This window comes from Labeo rohita, chromosome 5 (genome assembly GCF_022985175.1).
Source record: "Labeo rohita strain BAU-BD-2019 chromosome 5, IGBB_LRoh.1.0, whole genome shotgun sequence".
NCBI lineage: Eukaryota > Metazoa > Chordata > Actinopteri > Cypriniformes > Cyprinidae > Labeo > Labeo rohita.
The window spans coordinates 23,951,891-23,976,017 of record NC_066873.1 but is presented as its reverse complement, the minus strand read 5'-3'; the positions used below and the strand labels follow the sequence as shown (position 1 = coordinate 23,976,017).

At 37.2% G+C, this 24,127-nt stretch overlaps 1 protein-coding gene across 6 annotated transcripts; it reads right to left on the bottom strand.

Annotated features, from left to right (window-relative positions):
• Positions 1 to 365: 365 nt before the first annotated feature.
• On the bottom strand, positions 366 to 22,463 carry taf1 (TAF1 RNA polymerase II, TATA box binding protein (TBP)-associated factor). 6 transcript variants are annotated; one of them, XM_051110098.1, is made up of 41 exons: positions 22,158 to 22,463; positions 21,636 to 21,750; positions 20,688 to 20,811; positions 20,456 to 20,572; positions 20,250 to 20,372; positions 19,933 to 20,174; positions 19,618 to 19,839; positions 19,244 to 19,525; positions 18,332 to 18,521; positions 18,090 to 18,197; positions 17,809 to 17,976; positions 16,940 to 17,067; positions 16,742 to 16,849; positions 16,432 to 16,605; positions 16,128 to 16,301; positions 15,807 to 15,911; positions 15,460 to 15,660; positions 14,272 to 14,413; positions 13,142 to 13,272; positions 12,970 to 13,050; positions 12,716 to 12,865; positions 12,493 to 12,612; positions 11,308 to 11,483; positions 10,956 to 11,182; positions 10,661 to 10,868; positions 10,362 to 10,527; positions 10,014 to 10,225; positions 8,246 to 8,360; positions 7,843 to 7,941; positions 7,584 to 7,761; positions 7,429 to 7,496; positions 7,228 to 7,350; positions 5,669 to 5,761; positions 5,488 to 5,572; positions 5,329 to 5,396; positions 5,129 to 5,245; positions 4,725 to 4,829; positions 4,048 to 4,146; positions 3,398 to 3,611; positions 3,155 to 3,305; positions 366 to 806 (listed from the first exon to the last, which is right to left on the bottom strand). In XM_051110098.1, the coding sequence occupies exons 2-41, from the start codon at positions 21,747 to 21,749 to the stop codon at positions 569 to 571; spliced, it is 5,946 nt and encodes a 1,981-aa protein (XP_050966055.1). In that variant the 5' UTR covers position 21,750; positions 22,158 to 22,463; the 3' UTR covers positions 366 to 568. The 6 variants fall into 6 exon arrangements, with proteins under 6 accessions (XP_050966055.1, XP_050966058.1, XP_050966057.1 ...); XM_051110101.1 differs by having other exon boundaries at positions 8,252 to 8,360; XM_051110100.1 differs by having other exon boundaries at positions 18,332 to 18,518.
• Positions 22,464 to 24,127: the final 1,664 nt, after the last annotated feature.

The window sequence follows — 24,127 nt, the reverse complement described above, 5'->3', positions numbered from 1 at the left end:
TGCGGCTAAAGTGAACAGAACGTCAGTAGTGAGTAGAGCTCATTAGCATTTAAAGGAACATGCTGATTTTGATATGGTAAAATTAGTTTTTTACACTACCACTGAGAAATTTTAATCAAAGTATGTTATAGAATTCTCATTAAGACGCTAAAGAATCATATCAGCTTTGATCAGTGGAAAATGGGCATCTGATGACTCCTTTAACAAAACGTTGATGCATTTCTATATTGTGTCTTTCATAGTGACAACAGCCACATAAACAGGACAGTTTTCACAATTTACAAACTGCCAATGTCAGCTGCCAATATATATATATATATAAATGTAGGTTTAGGTTTACAAAAAAACCCACAATGTATGTATGGTCATTTTAGATACATAATTTATTTTTCACATTATTCATCACAAAAGTTGTCTGAGTCTCTCAAACAGGCTCAATAAATCATATAAAAATAACATGTAAAACAACCATCAGAACAGAACGAAATATACAGTTTATGTGCAACACCATGACCACCGCCAGAACAGTTGAACTCAGAACATATGACAGAAGAAGAGTAAGTATGTGTTAGTTGTCAGAATCCATATCACTGTCTCCGCCAACGGATCTGAATTCTTCACTGTCCTCCTCATCATCACTGAGCTGTGCTTGTGTGAGAACACTAGGCCCTCTCCTCCGCTCATCCTCCTCCTCCTCTTCTTCCTCTTCACTTATCCCGTACACCTCCTCTCCATCCCGTTCGCCTGTCCTGGGGCTGGACACATGCCTTTGCATCTGACTGTCTCCATCATCATAGCTGCCATAGCTGCAACACACAGGAAGTGTAAGTGAAAAAGCCTACACAGACTTTATGAAAAGACATGGTATTTGTTAGAGCTTTACAAAAATATGGTGGAACAACTGATGTCGCAGACTATTTTAACGATGTCCTTACTACCTTTCTGGACCTTAAACGTGGTAGTATAATACTGTCTATGCAGGGTCAGAAAGCTCTTAGATTTCATCAAAAATATCTTAATTTGTGTTCCGAAGATGAACAAATGTCTTACGAGTTTGGAAGCACATGAGGATAAGCATTTAATGACAAGTTTTATTTTAGGGTGAACGATCTCTACAACCCTGCAGCTGCCTTACACACAGCTCTCAATCATAGCAAAGTGTCTTCTTATGACAAAAACAGGTTGCTGCTGCTTTGTAGTGCATCGTTAATAGTTTTTTATATTAGTTACAGTTTACAGAGATGCTGTCAGCTGTTTCGTAGCGTTATATTAACGTGGTATAACATTAATAGCTGAAAAGGTAGAGGTAGAAAGACTAAAATCAAACATGTGAATAAGACATTTAGCAAATCCCTACTTCACATATATAGACTACCATTCAAATGTTTGGGGTCTGTAAGATTTTTCAACGTTTTGAAAGTCTCCTAAGCTTACCCAGGCTGCACTTATTGATCAAAAATACAGTAAAAACAGTAATATTGTGAAATATTATTTCAACTTCAAATAATGGTTCTCTATTTGAATATATTTTAGCCATTACTCCAGTTTACAGTGTCACATGATCCTTCAGAAAAGATAGTAGTTAGTAGTAGTTTTAGCCTTAACTGGCCTGATTTAGATTTTATTGTTGCTATGGCATATTTTAGAAACAAAAATTAATCAGTTACCAATTCATGTAGATGAGAACAGTATACAGTTGAAATCAAAAGTTTACATACACCTTGCAGAATCTGCAAAATCTCCTAAATAAAAGGTATCATACAAAATGCATGTTGTTTTTTATTTAGTACTGACCTGATAGGATATTTCACATAAGATATTTGCATATTGTCCACAAGAGAAAATAATAGTAGAATTTATAAAAATTTACATACACTTGATTCTTAATACCATGTTGTTACCTGAATGATCCACAGCTGTTTTTTTTTGTTTGGTGAAAGAAAAACAATGCTCCATAAGGAACAACAATACTTTAAGAGCCAGGGGTGTAAACTTTTGAACAGAATGAAGGTGTGTACATTTTTCTTATTTTGTCTAAATATCATATTGTTTTCATTTAGTACTGCCTTTCAGAAGCTACAGAAGATACTTACATGTTCCCCCAAAAGACAAAACAAGTTAAATTTACCCTGATCTTCAAATTCAAAAAGTTTTAACCCCCGGCTCTTAAAGGAACACTCCACTTTTTTTGAAAATAGGCTCAATTTCCAACTCCCCTAGAGTTAAACAGTTGAGTTTTACCGTTTTCGAATCCATTCAGCTGATCTCCGGGTCTGACGGAAGCACTTTTAGCATAGCTTAGAAGAGTCAAGTTTTAAATAGAAACCATACTGTCATTATATATGGTCATTTTTGAGCGAGATGCTATCAGTCTAATCAGATTCAATGATCTATGCTAAGCTACGCTAAAAGTGATTTGAAAACGGTAAAACTGTTTAACTTGTTGGACAATGAGCCTATTTTCCAAAAAAGTGGAGTGTTCCTTTAATGCATTTTTTTTCCTTCTGAAGCATCATTGAGCGTTTGAATATTCTGTAATAGTTGCATGTTCCTCAGCTGTCCTCAGTGTGAAAAAAAACAAACACACACACACAGCTTCAGGTAACAACACAGTTTTAAGAATCACGTGTATGTAAACTTTTGAACAGAGTCATTTTTATAAATTCATCAATTATTTTTTCTTGTGGACTATATGTAAACATCTTTTATGTGAAATAGCTTATTCAGGTCAGTACTAAAAAAAAACAACAACAACAACAACAACAACAACAAAATAACATGCATTTTGCAAGACATCTCTTATTTTGGTAAAATATTTAACATTTTGCTGATTCTGCAAACTTTCCAAACTCTAAACTTTTGACTTCAACTGTAGATCATGACCAGAAAACAGCTGACGGACAGCATTATCAAAATTCCCCAGAGAACAACACATAACTGTATATTAGAAAGTACTGTAAATCATGTAAATAATGTAAAATAATCACAAAACTTATCAAAGTACAAAACAATCATTATTAGTACGTTTAGTGAGCTACCAAACAATAACGCCTCTAGAATCCTGCAGTTACTGAAGAACAGCAGCTTATCTATAAAAGTGATACAAAATCAGCTTTACTCCAACAAGGAAATGCTTTTTTGCATGTATTCTGACCTGACGTTGCTGTCCTCCATGTGTGTTACCCCATCAGGTCCCTCTCCCTCATAAGACATCATACTCTCTTCCTGCTCAAGTCCAATCCGGGTGCTCTCCTGATGCCCTAGTTCAGCATCACTGTCACTGCCACTCTCAGACAATTGGATAGCTTCAACAGAGAGCAAAAAGAGTCAGTGTTACATACACAGCTAAAATACCCCACAAGTACTTGCATACACACGAGTACACACACAAACTCACAAGAGAATGGATTATCGCCTTCCTCCTCACTGGCATCGTCCTCTGCATCTGACATCAGCAGATCCTGGTAGAGCACACTGGCCTGTGCTGGCCGGCTAGAGCTTTCATCATCCTCCTCCTCCTCATCATTCCTATGCATATGCCTCCGTGGCCGCATGAGGAGCTCATCTTCATCATCCTCCTCGTCTTCATCATCCAGATCACCCTCTTCAGCCTAGAAGTACATACAACATTTAAATCTATGACACTGAAACATTCAGCTGTACCACAGCTTTTTAACTTTTGCTTTGAGTTAAAACTGTGTAACAGCTTTAAAGGGACAGTTCACCCCAAAATGACGATTCTGTCATTAATGACTCAAGTATTCTCATAGCTTCATAAAAAATAGTGTTGAACTACTGATGTCACGTGGACTATTTTAACAATGTCCTTACTCTGTTTCTATGCCTTGACCATGGTAGGACCCCTGCTGTCTATGAAAGCTCAGAAAGCTCTTGGATTTCATCAAAAATATCTTAATTTGTGTTCTAAAGATGAATGAAGGTCTTACAAGTTTGAAACAATATGAGGGTGAGTAATTAATGACAGAATTTTAATTTTTGCGTGAACTATCCCTTTAATGCATGTTTATTTTGTTCACAGATTATTACCGGAGCAGGTGTTTTAGGTTTGCCATCATCATCCTCCTCAAATCCTTCTATGTCCACATCAGACTCCTCCTCCCCCAATCGGCCTCTGCCATGACGACCCTTAAGAAAGTACACACAAAAACACAGTTAAGAAAAGTGTAGTGGCACAATGAAGAAAAAGACCAATCAGAAAATGCATGCAGCAAAGGATGGACAGATGGAGGGAAGGAGGAAAGGGGATAGAATTTTTTTCCAGTTTAGGGCTTTGGATATAATTTTTTGCACATTAAAACCTTAAAACAGTTTTAGATCAAATGAACAGTTACTGGTTGAGACACGGAAACCAATATAGACTGGTCTCTGAAAAATCTTTTCAGCTACATTCCTTGCAAAGGTAACTATATTATTTTGTTTTTGGCTGGTAAAAGTCTGGTGAAAGAAACTTTCATTTTGGATTTAGTAGCTCACTAAAGACCAACTTAAAATGCATCCTAGACATCCTTAATAGCTTATGGAGATGGGTTAGAAAACAAATCAAGCAGAACAGAAAACATCACAGTACAGGGATGGATGAATGGATGGTGGGATGAGAGGACATATCCAAAGGGGTAAAGCAAGCCAGCCAATTAAATGAATGAAGAGATGGATGGACAGAGGACTAGATGAATGCAGAGAGGGAGAGAGGGAGAGAGGAATACCTGCCCCCCTCTTTTCTCAGGGGTGGGAGGGATTAGCGTAGCCTCAGCTAACAGACTAGAATCTCCCTGCAAACTCACAGACACACTGTTCTCACACACATCAGGCTGAAAGAAAGAAAGGAAAGAAGGAAAGAAAAAAAATGATAGAAAAGAAAAAAAAAAAAAAATAGTGAAAAGAAAGAGGCCCAGACACAGAAAGACAAACAGGTTGTCATAAAGGTAGGAGGAGGAAAAGACAGGAACAGTGAGGAAATATGAATCAAACAGCTGTGCAGTACAGAACGTTTGGATTAAGCACAAGAGAGAGAGAAATACAAGCCTTCTACTCTATATCTAGCAGAAACTCTTAAGCTGACATGCTTGGGACGTCTGAGATCATGCCAGAGTGTTATCTGTGTGTGTACCTGCGGTGTGTACGGTCCAGGGGTCAAGGGGTCTAAGCTCTCAAGGTCTGCAGCATCCAGAGCAGCTTCTTTAGCAGTAGAGATGTCCTTCTCCAGTTGAGTCAGATGTTCGTCATACTAACAGACAGATACACATTAAATACAAATCAAACAAAGCACATGAAACCGCGAAGAGTTTGCTCACTCGCACACAAACGTACCTCTGCTAAAGTCTGCTTGCAGACATTTACAATATCCAGAGCTGTTTTGGTATAAGGACTATCAGGCCCTGGAAAAGTAACAATGTATACAAAAGTGAAATCACAATTTAAGGCAAGATGAAACATTATTATTATAACTAAATCATTCATGTTTCTCACCATTGTACTTGACACTGTTGGTGTGAATGAGACCGACATCAGACAGAAACACCTCTCGGTTCTGATACTTGTGCTTGGAGATGTTCTACACGCAAAAACACGCACACAAACTGTTCATATATTCTTAAATAAATCACATTTTAACTGAAGTTTCTCACATCCACACACAGATCTTTCTGACCTTACGGAGTGTGTCCAGATCCATGGGGTTGATGATGACTTTATAATAATCAGGAACAAATTTCTTGTTAACAGGATGATGGAAGGGCCAGGACTACAGAGAGAAAGACAGATATTAAGTAATTACGAAAGAGCAATTTACTGTTAAGCCAGTTTTCGATGTCATAACAGTGTAATATAATATAATTTACTGTAGAAATCAAAATAGCCCTACATTTGATATGTCAATTTAATAGGTGTTTACTTGTATAAAGCTTTAAAAAAAAAAAAAAGACTCAAAGGCTCACTAAAGACCTTTGATAAGATAAGGTTAATGGATAATGTATTGGCTGACTCTATAAATAGTTAAGCTGAGCACTCACACCCCACATTCCTTTGTATATTTTTTTAATATACATTTTAAATTTTTTAATATACATGAATTTTATTTAATTAATGTATTTATGTATTATTTTGATATATTCATTTTAGTATAGTGCAGTATATTTAATTTTACTGCTATAATGTATGCAACTGGTTGGAGTTTTTTTGGGTGCTCAAACCCAAAGTTGCAGTTAATAACACTGAACAGACATTAAATATGAATGATTAAAAGAATGACTAGGGATAGACTTTAAGTTGAACATGATAGGTATTAAGACTTGTATTAAATAATGTCTCTTACTGAAAGATGTATTAGAAAACCCAAGGAAGATTTACGTTATTTAAAAAAAAAAAAAGTTTTATGCATGTTTTGGACTGGGGCAGGGGGTGGGCATTATGGTATGAAAAGGTCGCACTCGTTGAGCTACCCATTGCTATTTTTACTACAACACAACTTGTAAAATAAAATACTGATACAATGACCACAGCTACTGAAAGAGCTTACAGGTGGTGATGTGGATATAAGTGTAGGCTTCAACCAAATGCTGTACCATCAACTTTCTCCACAAGGAATCTAAATGCCCTCGGATATAGAGTAAAATCTGCACTGAGAAACTCCTAAATTAGCCGCGTTTACATCCTGCCAGGATAGCATCTAGCATTTTTTTTTCTCTGCCATTTGCAAGCTCTTTCAGTAGCTGTGGTCTACTAAAAGCCTCAAAGGCATCAGGGTTAAAGTGGAGAAAACAAAGACGTGGGTCTTTAGGAAGTTTTATTCATCCACACGCATCTTCCCATTCTTTTCTCTTCTTCTTATGGCTAGGAAAGCAGTGAAGACTTACATCGCTTCTCTTGTTGCCTTTCGACTGAAAATTACAACCAAAAGCCACACAATGTGGCATCGTATGAGTATTTTATTTTCCAAGTTGTGTTGTGGTAAAAATAGCAACAGGTAGCGAACATAGCTCACCGAATGCAGCCATTTCACATCATTGAAATAATGGCGCCCCCATAGTCCAAAATATGTATTAAATGATGTGGATTTTTAAAATAACGTAAATCTTTCATGGGTTTTGCACTACGTATTATCTTTGTCACATTAAGCCATACAAGTCTTAATACCCGGAGTTTCCTTTAAATAGGATTTTAAAGTAATATAAAATATATAAGGCTAAAACAGGAAATAACATCACTCACGTCTGGTACGGCCATCATCTTCTGTGTAACAATGTTGTCGAGGATAAAGGAGAAAGCGACCTGATCATCATCATCCAGAAGGGGATTAATGGCTTTCTCCAAACGAACCAAACGCTCCTCTTTCTGCAAAGAGAGTGACAAGAATTAGTCCTTAATCTCTCTGCAAGTATGTCTGAGTCCTAGTAAAAGATAGAAATTTACCTCTTTGAGTTTGTCATCACACAGACTCAGCATTGCTTGACTGACAAGGGTTAAAGGATGCTTTGCCCCTGAAAACAGACATAAAAATTACATCATGAGTATGTCTTATCTGAGTAAAGAAATTAAGTTCCTCTACAAGTTACATGTGAAAGTACCATTGTACGTAGCACTGTTTTTGTATATGAGTTCGACACTCTCTCTGAACTCTTCTCGAGAAGGGTACATGCGCTTGCGAACATTTTCACGTAACGTCTGCAGGTCCATCGGCCGTGTGATGATCTTGTAATAGTCCTTAACCACCTTGCCGTTCACAGGAGTGTGAAATGGGTATGTCTGAAATTTAAGCAGCATATTTATTCAGTGTCTCAGAGCACGTGTCCATGTCTAGAATATAATGATAAGTAAACGTCTTACATTAGGAAGGTCCCTCATGTCATTAATGATGCTCTCCAGCACTGAAGACAGTGTGACCATGGGGTCTGTCCTTCTGCGATGGATGGACTTGTGTGGACGCTGACAGAAAGGCAGAGAAGGGAAATGAATGACAATGCCACACTTAGAAACTGCCATATGTTGATTACTTATGCAGGGTCTATAGCAGGGTTCCTCAAATCTTGTTGTTTTTTTTTTGCGCTGCAAAATTAAGCTCAAACCCTGATCAATGATCCTGAAGACATTAATTAGCATGCTCAGGTGCGTTTGATCAGGGATAGAGCTAAACTCTGCAGGAAAGTGGATTTCGTGGGCCAGATTTGAGGATCCCTAGTCTATAGTCACCTATAAATGGGTACTGTACAAATAAACACTTAAAACATACTCTTACATTGAGGTAGTCACAGTGCACCGTCGTCCCCACACGTCTCTTCTTCTTGGGAGGAAGCTGCTGCTTGGGGAACTTCAGAACCAGAGATTTCCTCCGCACTTCATCAGCACTGTAAACATATTAACAATAAATTATTATTCACAACAATTCTACAAATACTAAAACATTTTTAGCAACTAAGCATTCAAATTACTTCAGCAGTTGACAAAAGGTTTGGGAAGGTGACATGGTCATTCTTTAAAACATAATTATGCATAAAGCATATTAAAGAGAGACCAAATAAAATATATTTGAAATTCAATTGTCACATCACAAGTATTATTTTAGTATTATTTACATACTATTATAGTATGATTTAATATTTTTAATTAGCTTTTTAATTAGCTTTTTTTAATGTTTAATTAGCTATTTAAATTTTCAGCTTTCATTTTAATTTTAGACATTAATAGTTATAGTGCTTCTGTTTTTTTTAATATATAAATTACTTATCTTATTAGTTACATAAAAATTATTTTATTAGGTATATATAAATATATACACTACCAGTCAAACGTTTTTGAACAGTAATATTTTTAATGTTTTTTTAAACTGCTCACCAAAGCTTGCATTTATTTGATCCAAAGTACAGCAAAAACAGTACAATTTTAAACACTTTTACTATTTAAAATAATGGTTTAATATTTGAATATATTTTAAAATGTAATTTATTCCTGTGATTTCAAAGGTGAATTTTCAGCATCATTACTCCAGTCGCATGATTATTCAGAAATCATTCTAATATGCTTATATGATTTGCTGCTAAAAAAAAAAAAAAATTTATATTACTATCATTATGTTATTATTATTAAACAGCCGAGTAGAATTTTTTCAAGTTTTTTTGATAAATAAAAAGTTCAGAAGAACAGCATTTATCTGAAATAGAAAATCTTTTGTAACATTATAAATGTCTTTATCATTACTTTTGATCAATTTAAACCATCACTGCTAAATAAAAGTATTCATTTCTATCATTTGTTTTCCACAAAATGGTATTGTGTTTGTTACAAAAGCTTTTTATTTCATATAAATACCTATCTTTGGATCTTCCTATTCATCAAAAAATCCTGATAAATATATACTCAATTCCTTTAAATATTGATAATAATATTAATTTAAAAAATGTTTCTTGAACAGCAAATCAGAATATTAGAATGATTTCTGAAGGATCATGTGACACTGAAGACTGGAGTAATGATGCTGAAAATTTAGATTTGATCACAAGAATAAATTACATTTTACAATATATTTAAACAGAAAGCAGTTATTTTACATAGTAAAAATATTTCACAATATTACTGCTTTTGCTGCACTTTAGATCAAATAAATGCAGGCTTGGTGAGCAGAGAATTAAAAACATTAAAAATCTTACTGGTAGTGAAATTTTAATCTGTATTTTAGTTTCAGTCTTTTATTCCAGTTGCCAGGGAAACATTTCTAACCTTCGTTTTTTAATTTTCTTTTTTTAATTTAATGTTTATATTTTATTTTGGGTTTATTTCAATTAATAAAAATCATTTTTAATAGTTTTAGTTAACAATAACACTGACAATTTTAATAGCCAGTGAAGGTCAAAGATGGTTAATAGAAATATGATATAAATGGTATATAAACTTTCAAATAAACATTACCAATTTTAACCTCTTGTTGACGTCTTTGCGTTGCTTGAATGAAAATATACAAATACATTATGAACATTATGCATGAACTATCATGTTTGTTTTACCTCTCAATGAGCTGCTTTCCAAGCACAATCTTGGTTCCTTCTACTTTAATAAGTTCTTCATTATCATTGTGGATCACAGTCTTCTCTAGCTCCTCTTCCTGCTCCTCTGTCATTGCCACCGGATTAGAGGGCGGGGCATTGGTTTGGTAGTACAATGGACAAAACTTATTGGTCCTCATGTGGCCAATAGCACCACAAGCTCCACATTTCAACTGTGGACACCAAGAACATTAGAATCAGTCTGTGCAGGAAAATGTCATGTGGTCATTTCATTCACAGTAAGACACTTTCAGAATATGTGAGAAACAAGGATCAGTGATGAGTAGGAGGGCATTTCTAATTTTGTACCTTCAGATCAGGTCGTTCTTTGGCCTTCTTTGCCTTTTTCTCAGGCGGACCTTTAAATTTGTCTTTCTCCTGGTTTCGTTTCAGGCGCCGCAGCTGCTCCTGAATTCTTCGTCGTTCTTTTCTCATCTCCTCTCTGTGCTGCTCATCAAACAGTGCAAACTTCCGACTGCAGGCACATTTAGGGAGACAGAAATTATTTTTTATTTTTTAAATAAGAGTTTTATTTAATACTATATTAGTTATTAGTGTGTAGTAGTATTAACTATTGAACTTTACTAGGTAAACAAATAGACACTTACATGAACTCATCATCCTTAGTAGTGCGTATACGCAAGTAAGCGTCAATAACAGCCGGTTTGCGTACAGTCTCACAGCGCACATACTCTTTGCCGTCCTCATCACGGAAGGTGCGATAAATTTTCAACCTTCGTCCTGTTGCTGAAGAGTTTAGGCTAGTGACGGAGGAAGCGTCATCGTCTTTGTGAGAGCTGGTGGACAGGGCACTTGCTACAATGCACAAACAGATGCCGATTCATTAGATACAGAGACAGACAAAATCTGGGAACTGACAAGCTCAATTGCACACACACTTACAGCCTTTGCGTCGTTCTTTGCGGCCTCTCTCTCTCTCGTTGTCCTCTCCCATCAGCATCCGCTGCAGTTCTTTTCTCTCCTGTTCTTCTCTCTCTCTGCTCAGCTGAGAGCTGGTCTTCTTATTCTGCAGCATGTTCTCAATGTTCTTGCCCATCTCCTCAAAATCACTGTCCTCTGCTGAGCTGCTGTCAGTGTCCGTGGATAACACCTCTGTGGATTCCAATACTCTAAAACACAAAAACACACACATTTACAAAAGTATTGTAACCAGAGTTACTGCAAATCATTTTTTAAAGTGTGTTGGTGCAGAAGGAAAAGCAGGGAACCCTGCTCATTTCTTTCAGGCTCTCACTTGTTCTGCAGGTCAAAGATCCTCTGGCACTCCTCTTTGTAACGTTCCTGATGTTCGGCTACAGAGAATCGAGACCCACGAGCAAATTTACTCATGGGCCCTTCTCCTGAACGAGCCTGTTCAGTAGACATGGTCCTCACGACGTCGATCACCTCCCAACGGGAAAGCTTCTTTATCTAAATATGCACATACACACACATTAGAGTTTATAAGAGGTAGGAGATCACAGAATTACCACTAATAAACATTCGTATCATTAGAGATCAAGTTAATAACATTAATAAAAACAGACAGAACACTAGGGCTGGGGGATTTCCCTGACTTTATAGATTAATTTGATTTTAATGTTTTGCCATGATTTTGTTTTTATGAATCGTTGATTTGCCAAAGGTTAGAATTAGACACTTTGACAATTTGCCAATGATAAAAGTAAAGAGAAAAGAACGTTCCAACCACATGCTGGTGCACGTGATTAACCACTTTCATGTGACGCTCATATTGCTAGGCGCCATTCACACAGAACGCACTTTTGTGTTGAGAAAGCTGTGATGTGGATAGTGGAATAGGAAAAAAGATGCAAGATGGGAATGAACTTCTTTTAACTTGAGTGCTGCGTCTTTAGAATGTCAGAGACATGAGAGCAACAGTGAAAGCCATCCATGTTTACACAGTGTAAGTCAATAAAAAACCTGTCAAAGACCACTATAATGTCTGATATTTCATGTTTGCATCATGATGACAGGCTGAAAGCTGCTGTTCATTGTTTTTATAGAAAATCTATAGTTGTGGCATTTTGAATTTGAATTACCTCAACTTTTGAGATTTTTTTTTTAAGCATTTTCCTTGAATTATTTCTTTGTAAAGATATTTAACAAGTGTTTTGTTTAACATTTAGGCCTAAATCATGATGATAACTTCATGTGTGATGCACTTGGAACTGAATTTTCTTTAACTACAGGGTTAATAAAGAAAACGTTACTTGAATCATGTTGTAGTTGCATTTTCAAGTTTACTAGTTAAAAATTGTAAAAAAGGCGAGAATCGAGAAAAAAAAAAAAATTGAGAATTTCAGAATTTTCTGCCATATCACCCAGCCCTACATAGCACATTTATTCTCAGATAACTATTATGTGATCAGCTTATTCAGAGGCGATATCTTTGATTAGTTTGTTAGTTTAGTGTCACCTCTTCCTCAGGAACTCCAAACTTGCGGAGCAACTGTTTGGCATTTTTGAGTGACAAACGTCTCAGATCTGCATCAGTTCCTGTGACTGTCTTTTTCACTGGCTGGGGCTCTCGATCATCCTAGGGAAAAAACACAGGAAACACTGAAGGTGTGTGGACTACTCTCATTCATCTAACACATTCAATTGCCAGGAGCTGTGCTAAATAGTCAAAAAGCATGTACCTTCTGCTGTGTAGGTTTATTAGGGACTTTAACGTATGAGAATCCTTCTCCACAGCCGGTGGGGTCAGCAACTCCTGTGACCTCCAGTAGACACTTCCCCTTCATGGCTGCAATGAAGGCCCGAGTTGTGTTCCATGGAGCGGTGCGTACCTGATCATACCACCACATGAATATCATCAAAAAAACAAACAAAACAAAAACTAACTACATCCATCACAAATAAAATATTCAAATATACTCATTAAACATCTGACCTCATCATCAATCTTCATCTGGAATTCCTCCTCATTTTCTTCCTCTGGGGCAAAAAAAGACTTCTCACCATAACCAGCATCCTGGGAAAGAGAACAGTGTGCATTAGTTGGTGTGGAACTGGAAAAAAAAAAAAATCATGCACATAGAGATATGAAGTCCGCATGTGCAAACCTTTAGTCTCTGCTCTGCCACCAGCATACTGTAGTATGCACAACACTGCTCTGGAGAGACCATGGCTCTGATCTCCTCTTCGGTAGGAAGCCGGAAATCAGGTTTTAGCACCCACCAGTTAGAATCCATGCCTGAAAGATTGTGCATGAAGAGCATCAGTACAGGACACAGGAGAGAAGTGTAACAGGACTTCTATATTGTTTTTTTCTCTCTAACTAGTTTTATCAGCAGTAACAAATATCTATGGTCAAACACTGATAATTTTTTTGGTAACACTTCATTTTAAGGTGTCCTTGTTACATGTTACATGTACATACTATTAAAATAACAATAAATTATGCATAATAACATGCAAGTATCCTAGGCCGAAACCTACAAGTAAATTAATATTACTCAGTACTTGTATGATTACATTATTACACTTTAACAAGGACAATGTGAAATGTGAGAAGTTTCTCATTACTTTTTTGTGGCATTCTGTATAAGGCCTGTTTCACACAATCTGCATCTCTTACACATCTGTTTTTTACACTCACAGTGTTTGTGCTGCATAACAAACCTGCAGCTATAAAAACAAACAAACAAACAAAACAGTGACTTCTGGGATACGGCAATGAACTTCCTTGAATAATGGCCATAAAATATAAAATAGTTATTGGCAGCGTGTAATTGAAACGAATACAAACGTGCCTCACGTCATGAGATCTCATCATGAGGTCTGATTTACACCACATTTACACCTTACACAGAATGTAACCCAAACTGTGGATAAAAATCATCTAGATAGATTTACAGCACAAGACAGTCTGGATGTTTGGGTCCCTGTTATTCTGTGTGGACCAATTAAAATGGGCGCAGGTATGTGTGAAACAAGGATAAGGAAGAACTATGTGATCTGGTGCACCTCCTTATCAGAACTGTCTGTTCCTGTTCTACCTTCCTAGTACCAGGAAAAGTACTTCCTGCATCTGTCAATTCTAATGTCTGACACACACAGTGACTGGAAGCATCTTTCATTCCTGAGTTTGTCTTCCTGTTCATTTAAAACAATTCTTAACGAAAATGCTAGGAGATAAACTTTCATGCTAAATTAAATCAATGTGTGTGCATGATGGAGGGTGTGACCACACCTGTGCGTTTAAAGTCAGCACAGAGTTTGAGACGTTTGCGGATGCTGCTCTCAGAGTGAGAGGGAAAAGCTTTCTTTATGTCCTCCATACGTATACGACGAGGACGATCTTTACTCTTCCAAAACAGACGATAGATGAACACCTAAAAAAAGAGAAACTACATAAATACACTCCAAAAAAACAACAGCGGTATTTCAAAAAAGATTTCAAACTTCTATAGTATTTCAGACTTCTATAGGTGCCCCACAAGGTTTAACGTTGGGCCCGACATCAAGTCATAATTGTGTTGTTATGTAATTTGCACATACTAATAAAGATGTTAAATACTAGGGTTGTAATGATATCAAAATCTTACGATACGATAATATCTTGAGTTGAAGTCCACGATAAGTGAAAATGAATATTTCATAGGCATATTATTTTTTGCTTTACACTACAGTAGGGAAATTACAATACTTCTTTCCTAATTTCTACACTTGAAAGAGATATTTTGAATTTGGACTGCAGTAACATTACTCATTTTTACTCAGCTTTTATTCTGATGGAAAACTTAAGCTTCAGTGAAAACAGGCTTACAAAAACGCATCTCATCACAAATCTAGTGAAATGCTGTAATCTGCCATGAAAATAAAGTATAACTGGTGGGCGTTTCGTTCCCAAACATGCACTAAACTCACAGCATATACAATAAACAAGTTCCTTGCATTCACTGTGAACTGAGCCATTCTGAGGCGCAGGAAACACTGGATCATGAGATGATCGCCTGAACGAAGTGCGTGCTTCCCTTTTAAAACGTGCAGCGAAAACAGACTTGTTGAAGGAATTAAGCCATATTGTGCTTTCGGTTTTAGTTTGTTTGACAGATACTGTGCCAAAGCATAATGGCCCAAAACACAACTTTAAAGACCTTTTATGTTAGAATAAGAAGTTTAAATATATTTTAAAAACTACACTTTTTGCCCAGAAGACCTATCGTTTGATATCGTTATGTGAGCACGATAATATCGCAATACCCCGATATTAATAATACCGTCACATCCCTACACCAAGTAGTCAGCAAATATTACTGGTGTCCTACGTAATGAGCCTTTACATTTTCAAAGTCTACTTATCCATACATTACTTCATATCACATGTTAACACAAAACCAGAATAAATTAAAAAGGTAGGGATGGGTGCCAGTAATACCTGTAGGAAATCTCGAATGTGTGTGTTGGCTCGTTTAGAATTGGGTCCTGGCACCTCATAGAGAGGGCACTCCTGACCCACAACGATTATGTCCACAAGCTCTCGGATGAAGTAGCCTTGCCTTGTCCGGATAATCAAGAAATCAGTCTCAGGCATCTTATGTAGGTAGATGGGAGCTCTGAACAAGTTATTTTCAAAGGCCTGTGATGTACACAAAAGTATATAAACATAATTTATATACTACAAACATATATAAAACATAATTCCTAAGGAATGACAATATAAAGACTTCAGTGTGATATGAATAAGACAACAAGCACAGACAGAAAAGTGTGTTTGTATGTTACCTGCAGTAGCTGTCCAGGGTGCAATGATCCCAGGAATGGTGAAGTGTGACAATACACAGTCTCTCCGTACTTACAGTCAGGTGCTCCTGGGTCTTTACCTGGTTTCTACAGACAGAAACATGAACAATGCCATTATCAAAGGTGACCAGACTTGGACACCAGGATCCAGACCAAGACTTGTAATTATTGAGACTCAAATGAAAATGCAGATTAATGACTCCCAGAGCTAGATCAATGCTCATTCATGTCACAAGTCTTCAAAGTACGCTCTATGTGCAATGACAAGTCAGCATTAAATCCCCAGGGGTCTGTTTGACTTACTCTTTTGTAGTAGTTTTTGATTTTAGTCGCCATGCCAACTTGCATAAGAAGGGGAGGATATTCCTCACTATATTCAGCCAAAATCAGGTCTCCATCTTTGCCTGTCAGATCCTGAGCTGTGCGCATAAAAAACATGTCCCCTCCACCTGACGCCTGACGTTCCTGCTCTCGCATCTGAGAGATTTTCAAAATATCATGAGAAATGAGAGACAATTATAAACTTCAACAGGTTAATGTATATCACACATAAATAAACACTCACAGGTGCTCACAAAACACAAACTAAGTCTCTGTGTCAGCCTACCTTTGCCTTCTTCTTGATGTGTTTGAGGAGAGGCTGAGCTGGGTGTGGGCCAGGCTGGGACAGTGCTCCAAATGAGTATTTCTTAAGGGAGGGGCGATGGAACTGCCGAAGTTTCATAGGTCCCATGTGAGTGGGGAAGAATGGCTGCCTCAACTCAACAGCAGGAATGGAGTGCTGAGGAAAGAAATATTGACAAAAAAAAATGAAAATAGGCAAAGCAAAATTAGGAAAGACATTCCACAGTGAACTATGCATGTCGCCTCGCAGGGATCAAATTTTGAACTTTGCATCCCTAGTGTGAATGTCCTACCTGGATAATGTTTCCTCCAAAGCTGCCCCTGAGCCCCTGCTGTTTGGGGTAGTAGAACTCATCGTTGGACAGATTCCAAGGATCTTTAATCTCCGGTTGAGACATATTCTAGACGAGAACAAGAAAGAGCCACACGTCATCCACTTTCTATACAACTGCTTTTTTTCCTTACTCCACATCTTCTTCTCTTCTTCTTACCTGTTGAGGTTCGTCTTTGATGACACCAGTCTTTCCCAACAGAATTCGACTTTTTTTCAGTGCTGTCTCTTTTTTGTTTTCTTTGGATGGTGAATGAGAGGCTCTCTCCTCTTTTTCATCTGGGATCTCTGTAAACACATCAAAGTCAAATGTTAGGTTTCATGTACATTTGCATATTTTATATTTGAACATAACCTTTAACTAAATTATTGGTTCTCAACCAGGGGGCCTCAAGATGACACAAAGTCTCAAAAATTACTCAAAAATTTAAAGTCATCATTTACTCACCCTCAAATTGTTCCAAACCTATATAGGTTTCTTTCATCTGATGAGCACAAAAGAAGATATTTTGAATTACTATGGAAGTCAAAGGCTACTGTCAACTGTTTGGTTACCAATATTCCTAAATATCTTTTTTTTGTGCTCAAGAGAAAAAAAAAAAAAAAAAAAAAACTTTAAGGTTGAGTAATGACACAGTTTTCATTTTCGGGTGTACTGTTAAGACAAAACAAGTGTTAAATAATAAACCAAATCAAATAAAAATTAAGACGTTTCATATTTTACTTTTCCCTCTCAATTGTTTTTTTTTCTTTGAAGAACCAGCATTGCAATTGTCTTGGAAAACTTGGATATATGAGTTAGCCTACTTTGTGAGCCCGTGTGATTTTGCGAGTTAGTTCTTTACAAATATTCAATAAAACGTGGAAGGAATTGCGTGTAAAAACATTTTTAAAAGTCTTTATCCATAATTCTTATCCAGCAAATCACCAAAAACTGAAAAAGTAATGGTGCAACAAACATGAAGACAAAAAGATTCAGAACCACTGTTGCATAGAACTGAAATAGGTATAAAATATTACATATAATACCAAGTATGATGTTTTCGTCATTGGGGTCAAGAGTAAGAATAGGAGGAGAAGGGAGGCACTCCATGTTCTGGTCATCCCAGATTATGTTGTCTTCCCAACGTCCATAAACAAGCTCCTCGTTATCAATCGGGAATATGGAGAACCACGGGGTGTCGTCCTCATGAGAGACTGTAAGAAGATATAAATTCATTTTATTCTATTCTGAGCCCCAAAGAGTGAATATTCTTCATATTACCCTGCCAAACTCTAAAAATGACCACAGAACAAACAGAGGATAGTACCTTGATGATCATGATTATGTTTGTCCCTCTTAGAGCCTGATATGGATGGAGTTTTGGTCATAGGAGGTGGGGTTGGGGGAACCAACTGAGAATTACTGCGACTTAGACCTGGAAAACACGCATATATTCATTTCACAGACCAGTCAGGGCTTGTCTATGAATATATGTGGTTTTTTTTATATGATGCACTGTCAGTGTAAGATTCTCTGTTTGTTTGTTGCATTACAGCTATATTCTCTCACCCTGCTGAGCGTTGTAAGCATTAGCGTTACGAGTCATGCTAGTAGGCAGCCACCCAGCCAGACTGGCGCGCTGAGTTTTAGTGCCCTTGTGTTTCACATCATCTCCGTTCCAGATGATGTCGTCCTCCCACTTTAGCTGGGTCACCATTAAAAACAACTCATCCTGCACTGGAGACACCTCATCCTCCTGCTAACACACAGACAGAAGCATATATATTATTAATTTAGTTGTCTGTAATCACTACAATTCATTGAATTTTCAGTTGCACTGTGAATGGAAAAATTATACCAAAAGTTTCAATCCACCTTATTTCGCAGACGTAAGATTTTTTTTTGTAAATGTGCGAGACTTACAAATTATTAGCAGCTACAGGTAAACAACTAGAACAGCTACAAACTAGCTACAAACCAGTGTGTTTACAGACAACCCCAAGACTTGAATGGCTTAATATAACATAAATTATGCCAGGTAAATACCACTGTCGTTATTTTTATTTTCTTTGCATACAAAAAGTATTCTCGTCACTTCATAAAATTCAGATTGAACCACTGATGGCTGACGGACTATTTTGACGATGTCTTTCATGCCTTTCTGGGCCTTGACAGTGGTATGACAAAATTTCCATTTTGGGGTGGACTAACCCTTCAACCAATGTTATTTTCAGGACTATATTTACATATTATTAATATAACTAATTACATTTTGAAGTAGCTTATATTTTTATATTTTCTGTTGTTATATAAATTTGAGTTTAGAGTTTTTAGGGGTTTATTTTATGTCTGTTTACCTTTCATTTCTTTTAGTTCATTTCTTTTTTATTTGTTTCTAATTCTCATTGAAAGAGTCATAAAAAAAAAAGTCATACATTTTTTTTAACAGATGTAGTTTTACTTGCCAAAAACAACACTGACCTCCTCATGTTCTTCTTTGGGTGGTTCCTGCTCACTGACTGGTTCAGCAGTTGGAGGGGTTGCAGTTTTAGCAGCTGTATCAGTATTTTCCTGCTTCTGGTCTTCTTTGAGTTTAAACCCATAATGAAAGCCACTGCCATCCTCTGCGACGCCAAGCATGTCGTACCACAGCTGTGCTGGACCATAACGCCACTCAGCCACCTTTGGCCTCACCTCAGACACCTTATCACCTTCACCAGACACTTGCAGGAACTTAGACTCCACTGGAGCCATCATGGTGATCTACAGATAGAAAGACACATAAAAACAGAGTGTGTAGGCCTATTTTCTGAAGCAGACAAGATGACATGAAATAATGCACATGTCTGATTTACCTCATCATCAGATAGACACTGCTCCGGCGGTGGAGGTAGCGCACATTCATAGTCCCATCCAGACTTTTTCTTAGCCCCTGGCTCAGGTGGCTGTGATTCATTGTCACCTGTTCCCATGTCTGAGTGTGGCTCTCTCTGCTTCCGTTTCCGTTTCCTGCGAGCACTTCGCCATACCGACGGCATGTTCTTACCAGGACCAAACAACCGCAAGAACCGCAACACCTGGCAGATCCAAAACATTAACACTCACCATAAAACACTGCGAACAAACTAATAGTGGAATGCAAGCTTTAGATTATACTGTTTAACACTCACCCTTCCAGGTCTGAACTCAGGGAACAGCTCCGTGACTCCAGGCAGGGCTTTAGCAGCATCTTTCTGCATGATGCCTGCAAGAGGGAGGGTAAGACACCCTGACTGTCCTCCTGTCCCTGAACCCTGAGACGGTCGATCACTCTCACTCTCGCTGTCTGATGAGCTGCTGAAATCAACCTTATCGCCCACAGATGAAGGAGCAATAATTGAAGGTAGGATAATGCCATCACCCTCATCAGTCACTAAAAATGATAAAAAGAAATAAGAACAGCAAACGCAAAATTCATGATTCCTCACTTATCACAAGGCTCATTTACCACTGCTGTTCTGAGTAGGCGTGTCTTCTTTCTTTGCAGGGGTTGGCTGACTAGGAGGAGGGGGAGGCGGCATGAGTTTGGCATCAACATCCTCACAATCAGCATCGTAATCTTCCTCCTCATCTGCACACCAAAATACACACACGTCAGCAATGAAGTCGTGCATATACATCAGTGTGTTCTGCACCAGTTGTGCCTGTGTGTACCTGTTCTCCGTGATGGCTGAAGGTTGCCCATGGCCTGTCTGTATTTGCGGGTTTCATCCTCTGCAACTTCACTGATATCAGAGTAATCAACTGCATCATCTGTGCTCCTTACCCATCCTACATTTACAAACAAATAGCTCACAATGTTAGGTTATTTTATCACATCTCTCCTGTAAATGCACAAATCTGGCACATGGAGATAAGTTTTCAAATGACAGAAACACAGACAGACCCTCTGCATCAGTGTTGCTCTGGTCTTGCTCTTGCTCAGCTGTGTCCTCCTCACTGGCTGTGATCTCTGTAATAAGTGAACCCAAACCCAGAGAGCCCAGACCAGCCAGGTGCTTCTTTGACTCCTGATAGAGAGAAAGAGACAGTTGACAAACATATATGTGACTGTGGACCAGAAAACCAGTCATATGGGTCAGTTTGTTGAAATTGAGAAGTATATATCAGAATAGCCTAATTAAGCTGAATAAATAAGCTTTCCATTGATGTATGGATTGTTAGGATAGGACAATTTCTGGCCGAGATGCAATGAATATTGAATATTGAATCTGAATATTTGGGAAGAAAAAAAACACCTTTCTTTTTTTTCACCTTTTTCAATTTTTTACCTTAATAGGTCCACAAGGCGGGATTCAATCTCGGGACAGCTGAATCGCAACTGCGCCATATGTCGGTGCGCCGCCCACAAGGCTATCGGCTCCGACAAGAAAACTGTCTTTGAAGTTGTCTAAATGAAGTTCTTAATGCATATTACTAATCAAATTTAAGTTTTGATATATTCACGGTAGGAAATTGGCAAAATAACTTTATGAAACATAATCTTTACTTAATATCCTAATGATTTTGGGATAAAAAAAAATCTATAATTTTGACCCATACTGTTGGCTATTGCTACAAATATGCCCGTGACTGGTTTTGTGGTCCAGGGTATAAAATATGAAGGTCATTATTCCTTTTTTGCTTCTCTCCACTAAGGGAATTCAGGGCAAGAAGTCTGTGGTTTCACTGGAAGACTGAGTAAGGAAACTCTGGTTAAAAAATTAAATATAATGTCAAAATGAAACCACAATCATTCACAATAATTAATAACATGCATTTAAAAATGGATATAGGGAATTTCCATTTCATTGCAATTGATTTCTGCATCAAGAGCAGGGATTTACTCTCTTACCATATCCAGAACACTGTCATCCTCCAGCTGTCCATTCTCATTGATGTTTCCAAACAGAAACCCTGTTAGGTGAAAGGGTCGGTCCTGGTCCTCGTCGCTGTCTGAGTCTGACATTCTACACATACAAAAACAACCTATTTTTCATCAGCCCACATCTTCATGGATATAATAATTCTGGCACAGTTTTCTGACTCCCTTTGGGAGTCAAACCTGCAACCTTTCAGATTTAAATTCCTTAACACTTTCAGATGATTAAACCTAATACATAACAGTCTAGGTATAAAGCAAATTAATTTCTGAACAGTACATCACTGCTACACAGTTTATATTCTGAAGTATACTTCATTTTTGGGTTACAACACGAGAAAATTAAGCTGTAGCAAAAGAGAAAAAGGCGGTGTTTACATTTTTTTTACTCTCTCAGACGCTTCCCTCTCTGTTGCACTTTTGGTTTCTTTTACTTTTATGGACATTTTAAGACACTGTTTTAAATTTAGCACTGTTTTCTTTGAGAGCACGTACCTGCTGCTCTGTTGCTGTTATCCGACTCGAAGGCCTCTGGATCCTCGGGCTCGAGTTAAAATCTGACCGAAGGAGAAACTCCCTGACCCCGGTCGATTAGCTGCTAGCAGATGGCAAAAAGAGAACGCGTGAAAGCATTTGTGCTAAACTTAGTCGCGTTCAAGAATATTACACGCAAGCTTAGTTTGTTTAATCTGTAGAAATAAATTATTTAGACTGCTTTTGTAATGAATGGGCTGCTACTGCAGCACGCGCGGGCTGTAGCAGCTGTGTACGTCTCGTTCCTGTTTTGTTGTGTTCCGAACTGATCCCGTTTGTTTGGCTCCCCCTGCAGGTCTAAAGATGCAGCCAAGTAAAGGAGAATTCTCCATGTAGGGCCTCTATGTTCAGTTTAATTTACAATTTGCTCAGTTAACTAAATTAAAACTGAACAAAGCGAAAGCAAAACCAGAAAAACTCCAGGAGGTTTAAAAAAGACCTTTTAAATGAAACAAAATATCATGGAATTACAGTTTTAAAGTTTTTTTCCATTGTAGATTATTTTGGAAACACGATAGCAGAATGTTGGCTGTAAAAGTTCTTAAAAGAACCATTTTTTGTTAGTCTGAAGAACATTTTGATAATCTGAAGAAACTTTTCAACTGTAAAGAACCTTTTGTGGAATGAAAAGTTTCCATAGATGGTAAAGGTTCGTTGTGGAACCACTGATGCCAATAAAGAACGTTTATTTTTAAAAGTGTAAGTCATACACTCTTAAAAATAAAGGTGCTTCACGATGCCATAGAAGAACCTTTTTTTGCCTAAATGGCTGAAGAACTTTTAACATCTGAAAAATCTATCTGTTTCACAAAAGGTTCTTTGTGGCGAAAGAAGGTTCTTCAGAAAGAGTAAAATGTAAGAAAGACATGTTTCTTTAAAGAAACTTTGACTGAGTGGTTCTTTGTGGAACCTAAAATGGTTCTTCTATGGCATTGCTGTGAAGAACCTTCTAAAGTACCTTTATTTTTTAAGAGTGTACAGGTTTAGAACGACATGATTGCGAGTACATGATAACAGAATATTCATTTCTTTAACCAACTATCCCTTATGTCATGCAATTGTGTCAACGCAGATTGTAGTATTGGCTACCAGCATTGAAGCCTATTGTTTCAAAAGTAAAGCAATAAACTGTACACACCAAACTAACTACTAATTAACTACTTAACACACATTTGTCTGATATTTGAAATTTTGAATGTTTAATTTTACATTTATATGATCATAAGTCATTGATTAATAATCAAAATAGTAACATTTTTAATATTACATGTACAAGATTTTTTTTTTTAAGATTTTACATCTTTCTACCTAGATGTCTTTTAGTGGCATTATTCCCAAATTCAGGATTTATTAATTTGTCATATATTACACATGTAGCAACCAACCACGCTTTTTTTTTTATTTTTTTTTTATGAATAATGGTGGCAGATTACCTCCAACTCGCATATCAACTATATGAAAATATAAGTAGTTTCCATTTGTATTAAGATTAATAAAAAATATAACTATCTCTAAAATATATCAGCTGTAAAAGTGGTTTGATACTAAAATGTTCCATTATTCATAAACGAGAAATTAACTCTGTGCCAACCAGCCCCTACTTATTTGTAAAAGACATCCTGTCCTAAAACAAATGTTAAGCATTCAGACCTAAACATTAGATCATTACTCTAAGAACAATGCCTCAACACAAATCACACATTACACAGCTGACAGTTTTGTTTATCTGTAAAAGCATTGTAAAGAATGTCAGAGAGATGCAGCTGTTCTTCCTTTTTTTCTCCCACTGGTTCTTTCTCATTCCCTCTTTCTGTCTGTGTTTGTGCAGAGCATCATGAACAAATCTGAGGTCAAAGAACAGGAGCCAACCATTATGTTTTACTTTAAAACTGGTTTATTTTGTCATGCAAGTGGAGGTATATTTTTAAAAT

What these genes read in the sequence shown, in the direction of transcription:
- taf1 (XM_051110098.1), bottom strand. Translation starts at nt 21,749, where the DNA reads ATGTCAGACTCAGACAGCGACGAGGACCAGGACCGACCCTTTCACCTA. An exon ending in ACTAAGGATGATGAGTTCAT is followed by an intron (nt 10,528 to 10,660) that starts GTAAGTGTCTAT and finishes ATGTGCCTGCAG; the next exon opens with TCGGAAGTTTGCACTGTTTG. An exon ending in AAACAGTGCTACGTACAATG is followed by an intron (nt 7,497 to 7,583) that starts GTACTTTCACAT and finishes GTCTGTTTTCAG; the next exon opens with GGGCAAAGCATCCTTTAACC.